Source organism: Hemitrygon akajei, chromosome 19, assembly GCF_048418815.1.
Source record: "Hemitrygon akajei chromosome 19, sHemAka1.3, whole genome shotgun sequence".
NCBI classification, from domain to species: domain Eukaryota; kingdom Metazoa; phylum Chordata; class Chondrichthyes; order Myliobatiformes; family Dasyatidae; genus Hemitrygon; species Hemitrygon akajei.
This window is the reverse complement of record NC_133142.1, coordinates 52,329,871-52,344,972: the sequence shown is the minus strand read 5'-3', so window position 1 is coordinate 52,344,972 and position 15,102 is coordinate 52,329,871. Positions and strand designations below refer to the sequence as shown.

The 15,102-nt window shown below is 44.1% G+C and overlaps 1 protein-coding gene across 4 annotated transcripts in view; it reads right to left on the bottom strand.

Annotated features, from left to right (window-relative positions):
- grip2b (glutamate receptor interacting protein 2b) overlaps positions 1 to 15,102 on the bottom strand; it is a 768,811-nt gene that overhangs the window by 28,185 nt on the left and 725,524 nt on the right. For all 4 annotated transcript variants that reach the window (XM_073072501.1, XM_073072503.1, XM_073072504.1 and 1 more), the window contains exons 16-19: positions 7,901 to 8,046; positions 6,307 to 6,451; positions 5,139 to 5,278; positions 654 to 830 (exon numbers count right to left, since the gene is read on the bottom strand). In XM_073072501.1, the coding sequence (XP_072928602.1) occupies positions 654 to 830; positions 5,139 to 5,278; positions 6,307 to 6,451; positions 7,901 to 8,046 (608 nt within the window). The remainder of the gene's footprint in view (positions 1 to 653; positions 831 to 5,138; positions 5,279 to 6,306; positions 6,452 to 7,900; positions 8,047 to 15,102) is intronic.

Genomic DNA, 15,102 nt, shown 5'->3' with positions numbered 1-15,102 from the left:
CCAGACCTGCTAGGATTTTTCAGCATTTTCTGTTTTTTACTGCCTAGGTCAAAGTGTTTGCCAATCCAATAACCAGTCAACACCCTGATCAAACAGACTCCTGTGCAGCAGCCACTCACCATTGTGGTCAACTCTATGCCTGCCTCATAGTCAATCACCACACACAGGCCAACACTGTGGTGCCTTGTAGCTAATCACCATTGGGACTTGGCCTGAAACATTGATTGTTTATTCATTTCCATAGATGCTGCCTGACCTTCTGAGTTCCTCCAGCATTTTACAGGTGTTACTCTGGATTTCCAACATCTGCAAAATCTCTTGTGTTCACCACTCAGGTCAACCCTGTGCCTGCCTAGAAACCAATCACCACTCAGGTCAACCCTGTGCCTGCCTAGAAACCAATCACCACTCAGGTCAACCCTGTGCCTGCCTATAAGCCAATTACCTCTCAGGTCAAAGTATGTCTGACTAGTAGCCAATCACCACTCAGGTCAATCTGTGCCTGCCTAGTAGCCAATCACCTCTCAGGTCAACATTGTCCCTGTCTAGAAGTACAGTAATCACTCAGTGCCTCTGACCAGAGTCCGTTATTATCCAAGCCCAGTCTAGGAGCAAATAGTGTTTGGTGGAGGTTAAATCACCAAAGATCTCACTTTGGCTTCCAAACGCCCCTTCCATTCCTGAGCAATCCCAGGACTCCATGGCACTGTCCATGCTTGGAATGGTGTTGGAGTAGATTTTCGAGAGTTTGCTTGTCTTCTGAGAGTCCGGGAGATCATCCTCGGGGTCACTCAGCTCACTCATGGAACAGGTTTTCTTTGCAAAATAACCTGGAAGAAATTGTGAATGTTTAATTAAATACATTTTTTACTTACTCATTGCAATAAAGTATTTACCATACCTAGTCTCCCTTGAGAAGGGTGGTGACCCACCTTTTAGCCGTCCTCTGGCAAAGGTATCCGCACAGTGGTGTTGGACAGGGTTTTGCAGGTTATGAACCAAGAATGGTGAAGAACCAGCCATAGATTTCCAGCTCAGGGGGGCTGTGTGTTTTGAGGGTAACTTACCAGCAAAGATGCAGCTCCTTATCCTTCCTCATGCCAGAGATCAAATTTTTCTGGGGTGGTATCCTGTTCAAGTAAATGTGGGATATTTTATAACTCGATAGATTGCAGCCTCTGCTCACTATTGCTGGAGGGAATGAATGTTTAGGATTCAGATTCAGATTTATTTATCACATTGAAACATACAGTTTGCATTAAAAACCAACACACCCAAGGATGTCTCGACTCATTCTGGTGCCAACACAGCGTGCCTGCTATGCTCTGCAGAACTACACAGAACAGAACAAAACAGAACTAGGAAAAAGACAACAACAGCAAAGCATGCCCCTTTCCTCCCTCACACCCATGGACAGTTCTCCAACTCCAGGACAGGACTCCGGTCAGCAAGTTTTAGCCATCAGGCTTCGACTTCTGAACTTCCACTTGTCCTTTGGGCTTTGATCTTCAGTATCGAACCCCAGATGAGCTGATGGCAGGACCCCAAACTCCAGCCTCGAGCTTCAAGTCTGCCACATAACTGGCCCTCACATCTCCTGCTCATCTGATCCAGGTACACACATATCCGGCTGAGCCTGGCATCTCTGAAAGTCCTTTGTCTGCTTCATCTGGGGAACTCTTCAGCTTCTTTAGTGCTGCTGCAAATGTGCAGGAATTTCATACTCTTTAAGTGCTTGGGACCACTCAAGAATAGTTGGTGCTTTGTTGCAGTCACTAGCATTGGCTGAATTTGAACAATGTCGGATACCAGAGGGTTGTCACATTAGCGCTGTCTTCACCAAAACCAAGATTGTACTCTTCTCCTCCCCCATCTTCTCATTCCGGCTTCCTCCCCCTTCCATTCTGGTCCTGATGAAGGGTCTTGGCCCACAATGTCAACTCTTTATTCCTTTCCAAAGATGCTACCTGATCTGCCAAGTTCCTCCACCATTTTGTGTGTGTACCTCTGGATTTCCAGCATCTGCAGAATCTCTTCTGTGAATGATTGTTTTCAAACTTGTTTTCTAAAGCTCTGTTTCACAGCGCTTTTGAAATACAGGCCTCTATCACAGCAGAAAATACAGTCAGATTCAGATTTATCACTTGAACATTGAAACATGCAGTGAAATGTGTCATTTGTGTTAACAGCCAACACACCCATGGGACAGCCCACAAGTTTCGCCACACTTTCCAACGCAAGGATAACATGCATCTATAGAGAAAGTAGATTTAGTGAATCGTTTCTAGTAAGACCACTACTTGCGGAGTAGGTGCAGTATGAAACAGTGCGGATGTGAAAAGGCACGAGGGACTTCACTTCAGGCAAACTTTCTGAAATGATTAGGTGCTGTAGGACACAGGATAAGGTTGCACCCAGTGGGAACAGATCTATAAAATGGAAAGTAGATCCCCCTGCAGGCCCTGAGACCTTATTTGTGCTTAGAACAAGGAAAAGATGGTTTCCATTGAGCCCCTAAGTTGTGAAGGGGTTGAGAGAAGAAAAATGCACCGCTTAATCATTCTACACACAGTAAGCTTTGGACACAGGCTCATCCGGTTGGTTTGGAGAGTCCCACTCCATTCAGGTACCCTCAGACTCAAAAATGGTTACTTCCCCCAGCCGTGAGGCTGATCAACACGTCCACTCACTAACCCACCCCGCCACCACTACCTTATCATTTCCTATTAGAGTCACCTTACGTACAGATACTCCTGTACCTAGCGTTACATTATGGTTATGTATATAAGCTAAAGTTATGCATTTATATTTATTGTGTTCCTTACACTTACTGTGTTTTTTTCATGCTGTGTCGGATCCAGAGTAACAATCATTTTGGTCTCCTTTACACTCGTAAACTGAAGAATGTCAATAAACAAACATGAATCTTGAAGAGTTTGTTTTTTTGGTAAAGGAGTTTCTTGTTATTAAAAATCTATTTAAAAATAACCGGTCATAATGACAACAGGGCTGGACTTTTTTTTTGCATGGCTGTATCTTACCGATACTTTTATGTGTGTGACTGTTGGAACTGTGTTTTGTAGCTTGGCCCCGGAGTAACGTTGTTTCATTTGGCTGTATTCATGTATGGTTGAGTGACAATTAAAATTAAATTGAATTGAAAAATAGTAAAATACTGTGGATATTTATTTACAGGACAGGGAGTAATGACCCAACTGTTCCCCTCTTGCTCTCCTCTATTTGGGCAAGTACTATATAAATTAATACACACCCTCTTGCTCAAAATTCACCAGTCAATGGAATAATCATAATAGGTAGGATCACAGCTGAGCTTGTTCTGAAGCCTTTCACCTCAAGGACACCACACTCACCAGGACCAGATCAAATCTGGACTGCACGGCCACTGACTTGTCAGATGGTTCAGTCACCCTGCTGGGCCACCTGGGGCAGCTATTTTGTCAGTGTGACTTGCAGCTGCAAGAACATGTGACCAAGAATGTAGTACTCTTTCCCCTGAGGCCTTAAGACCCTTCCATCTGAGCATGGCTAATCTGTATTTTAACCCCATCTATCCACACTCCCCATCCCCCCAAACAATCTCTTAGTCTTGGTCTATAAGAGACTCCGTGACTCACTATCTGTAGGGTCACGTGGCTGGTTGTAGCATCAAAGCATACAGGCTCATTAGAACAGAGGGGAGCAAGGGAAAGCTGATGGATCATTCCCCACTCATCCTGTAAAGAGCACCCACAGTGTTTTGGTCTTCTGGTTTAATAAAGAGCAAAACTTCGACAGGGAGCGCTGCTACAGGAAAGCAGCATCTATCATCAAGGAACCCACCATCCAAGCCTTGTTCTCTTCTTACTGCGACAATTGGGAAGGAGGAACAGATCCCACACCACCAGATTTAGGAATAGTTATTACCCTACAGCCATCAGACTCCTGAACCAGTGTGGATCAAATACGTCAAAGATGGCGCCAGCGAACAATGCCACCAAAAGCAACGTCCTCAAGGCAGATCAAGAAGCAAAACCTTTCACTCCTTTTTTGTTTCAGATATAGTTCTGTTACTGTTAGAGCCTGTTATCTACATTCTGGTGGTGTGATCTCAGGTGATCTGACGCTTTGCTGTCTCCGAGGGAGCTCCCCAAGGCTGCGACCAAACCGTGCGTCATGGAGGCTCAGAGACAGGAGATAGGATGCGAGCCCACAATTGACTCTATCTCTCGCCAATCTTGCCGGTTTAACTTGCACAGAGGAAGACTGAAATCATCAGGGCAGGTGTGGAGCCGAGCACGTAATCGGCACCTCAGCTGGCCTCTCGCTCGCAACTGCATGTCAAGGTGTCTGCGTGTTACCGTCTCTCACTGCTCCCGAGGGAAGGTCCTGGTGTTCGAGTGATCGATCTCTCCTCGTTAGTGCTGTCGGAGGATTGTCCGGGAGCAAGGTTTAATCCACGCAGATTGTAGATCTGGACTCTAATTCAGTCTTTATGATGTGATCTAATCTAGCTCTAGTTTGGTTACAACTTCTGGGCGATTTTGGAATCGGGCTGGCCTGCAGATAATGAACATTAAGCTTTGATAACTTCACTCACACAACACTGGACGGATGCCACAACCTATGGATACTGTAACTCATCTTCTTGGTGTTATTTGTTTATTTATTTATTTTGGTGGGGTTTTGTTGCTTTTGAACAATTTGTCTTTTGCACATTGATTGTCCGTCTCGTTTGTGTGTGGTTTATCACTGATTCCACTGCACTTCTTTGTTCTGCTGTGAACGCCTGCACAGAAGTGAATCTCAGTGTGGAAATACACATTAAGTACTTTGACCCTTGAACTTAGAACATTTGACAATTTAACCTTCCAACACCCTTACTGCAGAGAGAGCTCCAGGCTCTTGATATTGAAAGGAGCATGCCAAGTTCACTCCTGAACACTCTGATCGTATTTAAAATTATGTCCCTTGATCTCCCCACCAGAAGAAATGGTCTTCCTGTACCAAAACCATTGAAAGCACCTCGATGATACTATCCTTCCAACTCTCAAGCAATGGAACACATCGCCTGTTTGTGCAATGACTCCACAAAGTAATGCCCTGTAACTCCCCACAGCGCTGCAGTGGTTAGTACTCACGGTCTGCTTGCTTCTTGATTTTCAGGGTCACCGTCTCCCCAGCCATCTGCAGCAGGTGGATGGCCTCGCTCAGCGGTTTGCCCTTGAGGCTCGCGTTATTGATGGCCAGTATCCTGTCCCCAACGTGAATGGCACCGGTCCTGAAAGCACAGTGAAAAGTCAGCCCCCGTCCACCTCGCATCCTCCATCTGTCCTGACCAAGGGTCCTGGCCCGAAACGTCGCCTGTTCGACTCTCTTCCATTCAAGTTGCCCGACCTGCTGAGTTCCTCCAGCATTTTGCATGTGTTCCAGCATGCTGCAGATTCTCCTGCGCTAGTGATACCTTGCATCCTCTCCCCTCACTGAAGTTCCCTGCGAGCAGCTACTGCTCCTTGACTGCAATGTCAGCTGATCTCATCGCGAGGGAAGCGAGGACTATCAACATTGAAAATCAGAAGTTTACAGTGTCACCTCACCAAAGCTCTTCAGCTCTGGGGTCCTCGGGAAGCAGCCAGTGGGCGAAAAAGAACATAGGAAATGGAAGCAGGAGAAGGCCATTCAGCCCCTTGTGCCTACGTTCCCCATTCATTAAAAACATGGTTGATTTTTTCCCTCTGTACTGCTTCCATGCATAAAGTCATAGAGACATCACAGAAACAGGCTCTTCAGCCTACTATGTCTCCACTGGCCATTGTATACTAATTCTACTCACCTGCATTTTTGCCAATAGCCTTATACTTTTCGGTTGTATAAATGTTACTTTAAGTGCACACAGTCTTTTCCCCCAAGGTTGGGGAGTCAAGAACTAGGGAGCATAAGTTCAAGGTGAGAGGGGAGAGTTTAATAGGAATCTGAGGGGCAATGTTTTTACCCCTAGGGTGATCCATACAAGGAACGAGCTGCTAGAGGAAGTGTTTGAGGAAGGTACACTAACATTTAAGAGGCACTTGGACAGGTAGATGAATAGGAAAGTTTTAAAGGCATATGGGCCAAATGCAGGCAAATGGGACCTATTTAATGGGCGTCTTGGTTGGCCTGGACCAGACGAGCTCAGGGGCCTGATTCTGTGCGCTCTCACTCTATTTACTTCTTTGCTTGAGCGTATCTGCCCCCACCACCTCCTCACTTAGCGAGTTGCGTGTTCCAGCCAGCCAAAGCACATGCAGAGGTTGAGGGTGGATTCTCTACCTTTCTGCCAAACCTTTCTTGGTGAGCCCGCTGATCACAATAGGATCAAAAGGCTCCTCGGTGCCAGAGATGGTGATTCCCAGTGGCCCTCCGTACCTCTTCAGCTCCACACTGTATATTATTGCACCAGTCCTCTCCTGCTCGTCTGATGGAGACAAAGAGTGAGAAGTAAATACCCTAAAACAGCACAACACTAGTCACCTGCACGACACACAGCAGGTCCTATCACTCTAAAGAATATTAAACTGGGAATCTCGGTCAACAGGGTAGAACTTGGACAACCTCTGACTTTAGGACCAAACAAATCCCATGTCTGCGTCTTGTGAACTGCACAAAACACATCAGGAAATCCCTGTGCTATGTGCAATTTGACATTGCAATTCAGCTTAACTGCAGGGAATATTTTGGAGAAAGGGGGAGGAGTCAACAACCAGAAGGAAAAGCCTCAGACTAGAGGGACATCCATCCAGAACAGAGATAAAGAGAAATTTCTTCAGCCGGAGGGTGGAGTATCTGTGGAATTCATTGCCATGGACACCTGTGGAGGCCAAGTCATCGGGGATATTTTAAATGGAGGTTGATCAGTTCTTGTTTAGTGAAGGGAGGAGAATGGGGTTGAGAGGGATAATGAATCAGGCATGATGGAATGGTGGAATAGACTCAAAAGGCTAAATGGCCTAATTCTGCTCCTATGTCCTATGGTCTAAAAAGTTTTAATTGTTGGGATAGAATAGTTTCTGTAATCAAATGTTACCAAGGCCCTAACAAGGGTCTGTCTAAAGCATTGTACAGCCAGGTTATGTTGAAATAAAAGCTACCTCTGGAGTCATGGTGCAGCATGATGACCAATTTGCACTGAGAGGGGGTGGTATGGATGAAGCATCACGTACTGGATCTAACCTATGCTGTCCTGTACTGTCCATCTCCTGGGAGTGTTTGCTGGAGAGTACTGAAGAAGCTTTCGTCTGTAAATACAGTCAGTGGCTATTTTATTGGTACTCCAGCTCGTTGATGCAAATATCTAATCAGCCAATCATGTGACAGCAACTCAATGCATAAAAACATATGGACACGGTTAATTGGTTCAGTTTTTGTTCAGAATGGGGAAGAAATGTGATTTAACTCTAAGTGACTTTGACTGTGGAATGATTGTTGGTGCCAGATGGGGTGGTTTGAGTATCTCAGAAACTGCTGACCATGGGATTTCCATGCAAAATAACCTCTAAAGTTTACAAAGAATGATGCAAAAAGCAAAAATACATCCTGGGAGCAGCAGTTCTCTGAAAAAAATGCTTTGATAATGAGGGAGGTCAGAGGAGAATGGTTCAAACTGACAGGAAGGTTACATTACCTCCACTAATCATGCGTTCCAACAGTGCAGAAGGGCACCTCTGAATGGATCACGTTGAACCTTGATGTGGATGGGCTATAGCAGCAGAAGACCACACTGGGTTCCGTTGCTTTATCTAATAAAGAGGCCACTGAGTGTATAGTCCATACTGTTCCTGTACTGGGTGTGATTGATGGCACAGAGTAGAAGGACCTTTGTATGTGTCCTGTAATGTCCCCAACCTGGGCATGTTTGGCCAAGTACCTGAGTTGTCCTCGTCTTTTCGGATCTTCAGTTTGACCAGCTCATCACACTGCTGCAGGATCTGCACAGCATCCTCCATCGAGCAGTTCTCCAGCCGTATGTTGTCAATAGCTAAAAGTTTGTCGCCAGGCTCCAGAGTTCCAGTTCTGTTGAAGGAAAGAAGGCAGTGGATAATACCACACTGCAGGGTGCTGTGCAAAGCAGCTTCTTTCAGCATGATTGCTACCTATTCCCAAGTCCCAAGTGAATTCTACTTAATAGAACAATGGCATTCCACTGCCTTCCCTCACCAACCCCTTTCCCCTTTCAGGAGTCTGTCCTCTCTGTGATTCCCTAGTTTGCTCATCCATCTCCACTCCTTCTCACATTTCCCACCCATTGTTGTCTGAAAGGAGTTTGTATCTTCTCCCTGTGACCGCGTGGGTTTCCTCGATTCCAAATGTGTATGGGCTATAGTTTGTTTGGTCACATGGTGTAATTGGGTGGCGTGGGCTCATTAGGCCCTGTTACTGTGTTGTATCTCTAAATCTCAAACCGCAGGAGAGGCACCAGCTGCTCTCTGGCCACATTCCTTCACATTATACAGTGAGGGACCCAAACTGTGGGAAGCTGCAAATCACTTGCACTTCTTCCTTCTAAATTTGATGTTTGTCTTCTGGAGAACCCAAATGCAAACAGGGTGACCATTCTGCAGGGTACCCACATTGAATCTACAGGGCTTTTTCCACCAGAGAAAGTGGGGTCTCCAAGTGGCCACCCATTTTAATTCTACTTCCCACTCCCATTCCAACTCCGACATGTCACTCCACGGCCTCCTCTACTGTCGCGATGAGGCCACACTCAGGTTGGAGGAGCAACACCTTATATTTCGTCTGGGCAGCCTCCAACCTGATGGCATGAATATTGATTTCTTGATCTTCTGGTAATGCCCCTCCCCCTTCAACATTCCCCATTCTTATTTCCCTCTCTCACATTATCTCCTTACCTTTCTTCCAATTCCTCCTGTCTTATCAGATTCCACCTTCTCCAGCCCTTTATCTCTTTCACCAATTGTTCTTTACTTCACCCGTCCCTGTCTCCCAGTTTCACTTTATCAGCTAGTGCCTCGTATTTCTTCCTCCCCTCCCATCACCTTGTTACTTTGATTTTTCGTCTTTCTTCTCCAGTCCTGATGAAGGGTCTTGCCCCGAAACATTAACTGTATACTCTTTTCCATAGATGCTGCCTGGCTTGTTGAGTTTCTCTAGCATTTCGTGTGTGTTGCTTGGATTCCCAGTGTCTGCAGATTTTCTCTTGTTTGTGATTTTAACTATAGGACTGGGCTTCCTGTTGCCTGTTACTTTGATGCTTTATGCCAATCCTGCTCTAACCTTTTCTCTGACCTCCTAAACTTGCTCCAGTGAACCCAATAGCCTTGATCAGTGGCACCTCATTTCTATCTCAGCAGATTACAACCCTTAGCCCTCAAGGCCTGCATTCACCAAGCTCAGATATGTGTGAGTCAGAGTTGACCAGTTCCTATAAAAGAAGGGTCACTGACATGAACCATTACATCAGATTTTCTCTCTCCGCAGATGCTGCCCGACCCTACTGGATATTTCCAACTTTCTCTTCTATTTCAGATTTCTAGCAAAACAATTTTTGCTTTCTGTTCTCTTTTGTCTCCCTCCATTCATATTTCTCTAGGTAATTCGGCAATTAAGAAGTGCTCACAAGCCTATGTCAGCCAACACCACCATTTCCTCTTCCATTCAATCCATCTTGGTGTTCATCCACCCTATTGTGTTCCCTTTCTTCTCTCTACTCTTCCCCCTTTGCCACATGTTAACACATGCTTAGTCTCCTGAAATGTTACCATCGTTTCTCTCTCTGAAAAAAGCTGGATAACCTGCCAAATATTTTCAGCATTTCTGCACTAATTATGCTTCTTATTCCGTACACCTCCAAAGTGCAAAGTAAATTTATTATCAAAGAACATACAGTATATGTCACCATATATAACCCTGAGATTAATTTTCTCATGGGCATACTCAATAAATCCATAATAGAATAATAACCATAATAGAATCAATGAAAGACCACACCACTGTATTAACATTAAAACACATCTCAACATTTCCTACTTTGTCACATTGGAGAGGAGGTAAAAAAGCCCCAAGACACATATTGTTTTAGGGACAGCTTCTCCCCTTCTGCCATCAGATTTCTGTAATGGATAAAAACCCATGAACTCTGTCTGATTATTTTTGCTCTCTTCTTGCACAATGTATTTATATTTTATATATAAAGTTTCCTACAATTTATAGTATATTTTATGTATTGCACTGTACTGCTTCTGCTAAACAACAAACTTCACGACATATTGTCAGTGATAATAAACCGGATTCTGATTCTTTAACAATGCCTCATAATACTGGAACATCAATATATCCTAGCAACCACAGTCTATAGCCTTCCAAAACCTAAATAGTGGCACCAGTCATCGTCTCTTCCTTTTTAACCATCCACTGTTATATCCTTTTAAATCACTGTACTGTCACTGCAGTCTGGTTTTGATCTTTCACCTCAGTTTCTTAGCAGAAAAACAACACAATCTTCATCAATGATGCCATTACCTTTAAGAGTTTTCAAACTTCATCAAAGTTATGAGTCTACGTTTTACCCTGGGATAAGTGCAATATACAGATTTTGTCAGTTTCAAATGAAAAGTTGCTTGTCAGTCTTGTTTGTGTGTAGTTTTACATTGATTCTATTTTGTTTCTTTGTTCTACTGTGAATGCCTGCAACAAAATGAATCTCAGGGTAATATGTGGTGACACATATGTACTCCGATAATAAATTTACTTTGAACTTTAAAGATCACAATGGAAACAAGCGATAAAAATAAATAAGACTGGCCTGATTAACGGATGGGCAAATGACTTCCAGAACCACTCTGATGTCTGGTTTTATTCTCAAGGGAATGATGAGATAAGCTACTCCTTGGATTTTAGAAAGGAGGTTTAATATAGAGCACTTCACTACCTCAGTGCATCCCTTTATTGGCTCTTTCCATTATGCCCAGTCAACCCGCTTCTCAAACCACTCTGAAATGGTTTGATACACGTGAGTAGTTTGTTGGGCCTATGTCACAGGTTAAGGAAATTTACCCTTGTAGATAATACATCATCCATGAAACTCATTTTCTTTTCCTAATTGGAAACAGAGGCCAAAGGCTAGAGTGCAGAGACAAGACAAATGTAAAAGAACATGAAAGAGATGACACGATTGTGGCAAACTTTCAACATAGAACATTGAATGTTACAGCACAGAACAGGCCCATTGAGCACAATGTTGTGCCAACCTTTTAACCAATTCCAAGATCAACCTAACGCTCCTCTCCAGCATACCCTCTATTTTACTTTCATCCATTTGCCTATCTAAGAGTCTCTTAAATGTCTCTAATGTATTTCCCTCTACAACCTTTGCCCTGGCTGTACATTCCACACATCAACCACTCTCTGTGCAAAAAATTAATTCTGACATTCCACCCCCCCCCCCCCACCAAAACTTCACTTCAATCACCTTAGAATTGTGGCCTCTTATAGTCAGAGTCATAGAACAGTACAACACAGAAACAGGCCCTTCGGCCCATCAAATCCATGCTGAAACAATTTAAACTGCCTACTCCCATCGACATGTACCAAGACCACAGCCCTCCATACCTCTACTATCCATGTACCTATCGAAACTTCTCTTAAACATTGAAATCGAGCTCACATGCACTTGTGCAGACAGCTCCTTCTGTATTCTCATGACCCTCTGAGTGAAAAAGTTTTCCCTCATGTTCTCCTTAACTTTTTCACCTTTCACCCTTAACCCATGACCTCTGGATGCAGTCCCAGAAAACCTCAATGGAAAAAGCCTGCTTGCATTTACCCTATCTATACCCTTTATAATTTTGAATACCTCTATCAAGTCTCCCCTCAGTCTTCTATGTTCCAAGATATAAAGTCATAATCTATTCAATCATTGCTTATAACTCAGGTCCTCCAATCCCATCAACATCCTTGTAAATTTTCTCTGTACTGTTTCAAGCTTATTCACATCTTTCCTGTAGGTCAGTGATCATATCTTCACACAATACTCCAAACTAGGCCTCACCAATATCTTATACAACTTCAACATAACATTTGCTGTCCTGTACTCAATACTTTGATTTATGAAGGCCAATGTGCCAAAAGATTTCTTTATCACCCTATCTACCTGTGACGTCACTTTCAACAAATTATAGACCTGTATTCCTAGATCCCTTTGTTCTACTGCATTCCTCAGTGCCCTACCTTTCACGGTGTAAGACCTACCCTGGTTGGTTCTATTAAAGTGTAATACCTCACACTTGTCCGCATTAAATTCCATCTGCCACTTTTCAGCCCATTTCTCCAGCTGGTCCAGATCCCTCTGGAAGTCATGATAGCATTCCTCACTGCCAGCTACATCTCCAATCTTGGCGTCATCTGCAAATTTGCTGGTCCAGTTAACCAGATTATGATCCAGATCATTGATATATATCAGATGACAAACAACAACAGACCCAACACCAATCCCTGCAGCACTCCACTAGTCACAGGCCTCCAGTCAGAGAGGCAATGATCTACTACCACTCTCTGGCTTCTAATCCAGTTTACTACCTTATCTTGAATGCCAGGCGACCTTGAACCTTCTTGACTAAACTCCCATGCAGGACCTCGTCAAAGGTCTTTCTAAAGTCCACTGCCATGCCTTCATCCATTTTCCTCGAAGGACTCTATAAGATTGCTTAGACATGACCTACCATACACGAAGCCATGCTGCCTATTGCCATCAGTCCATGTGTATCCAAGACCTCGTCCCTTAGAATACATTCCAATAACTTTCCCACAAATGATGTCAGACTCAGCAGCCTATAATTCCCTGGTTTCTGTTTTGAGCCGTTCTTAAACAGCAGAACAATATTGGCTACCCTCCAATCCTCTGGTACCTCCCCTGGAGCAAAGAAAGTTTTAAATATCTCTACTGGGGCCCGGCAATTTCTGCACTTGCCTCCTGTAGGATCCGAGAGAACACCTTGTCAGGCCCTGGGGATTTATTTATTCACCCTGATTTGCCTCAGGACAGCAAACATCTCCTCTAATCTGTACAGGGCCCATGAAGTTGATGCCACTTAGTCTCACTTCTATAGACTCTGTGTCCAACTCCTGAGCAAATACAGATGCAAAAAGATTTAAAATCTCTCCTATACGTTTTGGCTCCACGCATAGATTGCCATTCTGATCTTTCAGAGGACAAATTTTGTCCTTTGCAATCTTTTTGCTCTTAACATATATGTACGTTTGTAGAATCCCTTAGGATTCCCTTTCACCTTGTCTGTTAGGGCAACTTTATGCCTTCCTTTAGCCCTCCTGATTTCTTTCTTAAGTGTTCTCTTGCATTTCTTATACTCCATAGGCACCTCATTTATTCCTACCTGCCAATACTTGCTATGCACTTCCTTTTCACTATTAACCAGGGCTTCAATATCTCTTTAAAACCAAGATTTCCTACACTTGTATTCTTTATGTTTTATTTTGACAGGCACATACAAACATTGCACTCTCAAAAATTCACTTTTGAAATATAACTTTGCCAGAAAACAGCCTGTCCCAATCCACACCAGGCAAATCATATCTGATACCATCAAAATTGTTCTTTCTCCAATTTAGAATCTCAATCTATGGATCGGAACTATCTTTTTCCATATTTACTTTGAAACTAATGGCATTATGCTCACTGGAGTCAAAGTGTTCTCCTACACGAACTTCTGTCACTTGCCCTGTCTCGTTCCCCGACAGCAGATCCAGTAAAACACACTCTCTCACAGGGACTTCTACGGAAACTTCCCTGAACACATCTGACAAACTCAGTCCTATCTAGTACCAGTAAATATGCAGAGAGTTAAAATGACCTACTCTAACAACCTTATGTTCCTTGCCACAGTCTGCGACCTCTCTACAAATTTGTTGCTCTAAATCTCTTGCACTATTGGTGGTCTGTAATATAGCCCCATTAACGTGGTCATACCTTTCTTATTTCATAGTTCCATCCATAATGTCTCACTAGACATGTTCTCCAGTCTGTCCTGATGCAGCACTGCCATGACATTTTCCCTGACTAGTAATGTTAGCCTCCTCCTTCAATCCCTCTCACTCTACCACATCTAAAGTGACAGAAATCCGGAATACTGAGCTGCCAGTCCTGCCCTTCTCATTAGCGGGTACAATATCATAATTCCAGGTATCGATCCAGCCCCTGAGCTCGTCCAGCTTTCCTACGAAATGTCTTGCGTTGAAATATAAACAGCTCAGGCCACTAGCTGCACCATGCTCAACCTTTTGATTCCTGACTTTGTCTGAGGTCTTACCGACATCTGCCTCCACAACCTCTCCACTAACTGTTCTGGCACGCTGGTTCCAATCCCCCTGCAGCTCCAGTTAAACCCCACTGTGCAGCATTAGCAAACCTTCCTGCGAGGATATTAATCCCCTTCCAGTTAAGGTACAAAACATCTCTTCTGTACAGGTTCCACCTTCCCTGGTAGAGAGCCCAATGATCCAAAAATCTTATGCCTTCCCTCCTACACCAATTCCTTAGCCACGTATTAAACTGTATAACCTTCTTAGCTCTAGCCTCACTAGCGCGTGACACATGTAGCAATCCTGAGATCACAACCTGCCCTTTGACTTAGCACCTAACTCCCTGAACTCCCTATGCAGAACCTCGTCACTCGTCCTACCCATGTCATGGACCACGACGTCTGGCTGTTCACCCTGGACCCTGCCACACAGGAAGTAACATACTATCCAGGAATCTCATTCATGTCCACAGCTCCTCCCCTCTGTTCCTCTGACTAATGTATCCCCTATCACTGTAGTGTGTCTCTTCTCCCCCTTCCCTCGTGTGTCACCAAGCACTGTGAATTTCCTCTACTAGGTCAGCTCCCTCCTACCAACAGTATCCAAAGTGGTATATGCATTGCTGAGGGGAATGGCCACATTCCCCTTCCTGACTGTCACCCAGTTTCCTGTGTCCTGCACCTTCAGTGTAATTACCTCTCTGTATGTACTATCTATCACACCATCAGCCTCCCAAATGATCCAGAATTCATCCAGTTCCAACTCCAACTCCTTAATATGGTTTGTTAGAAA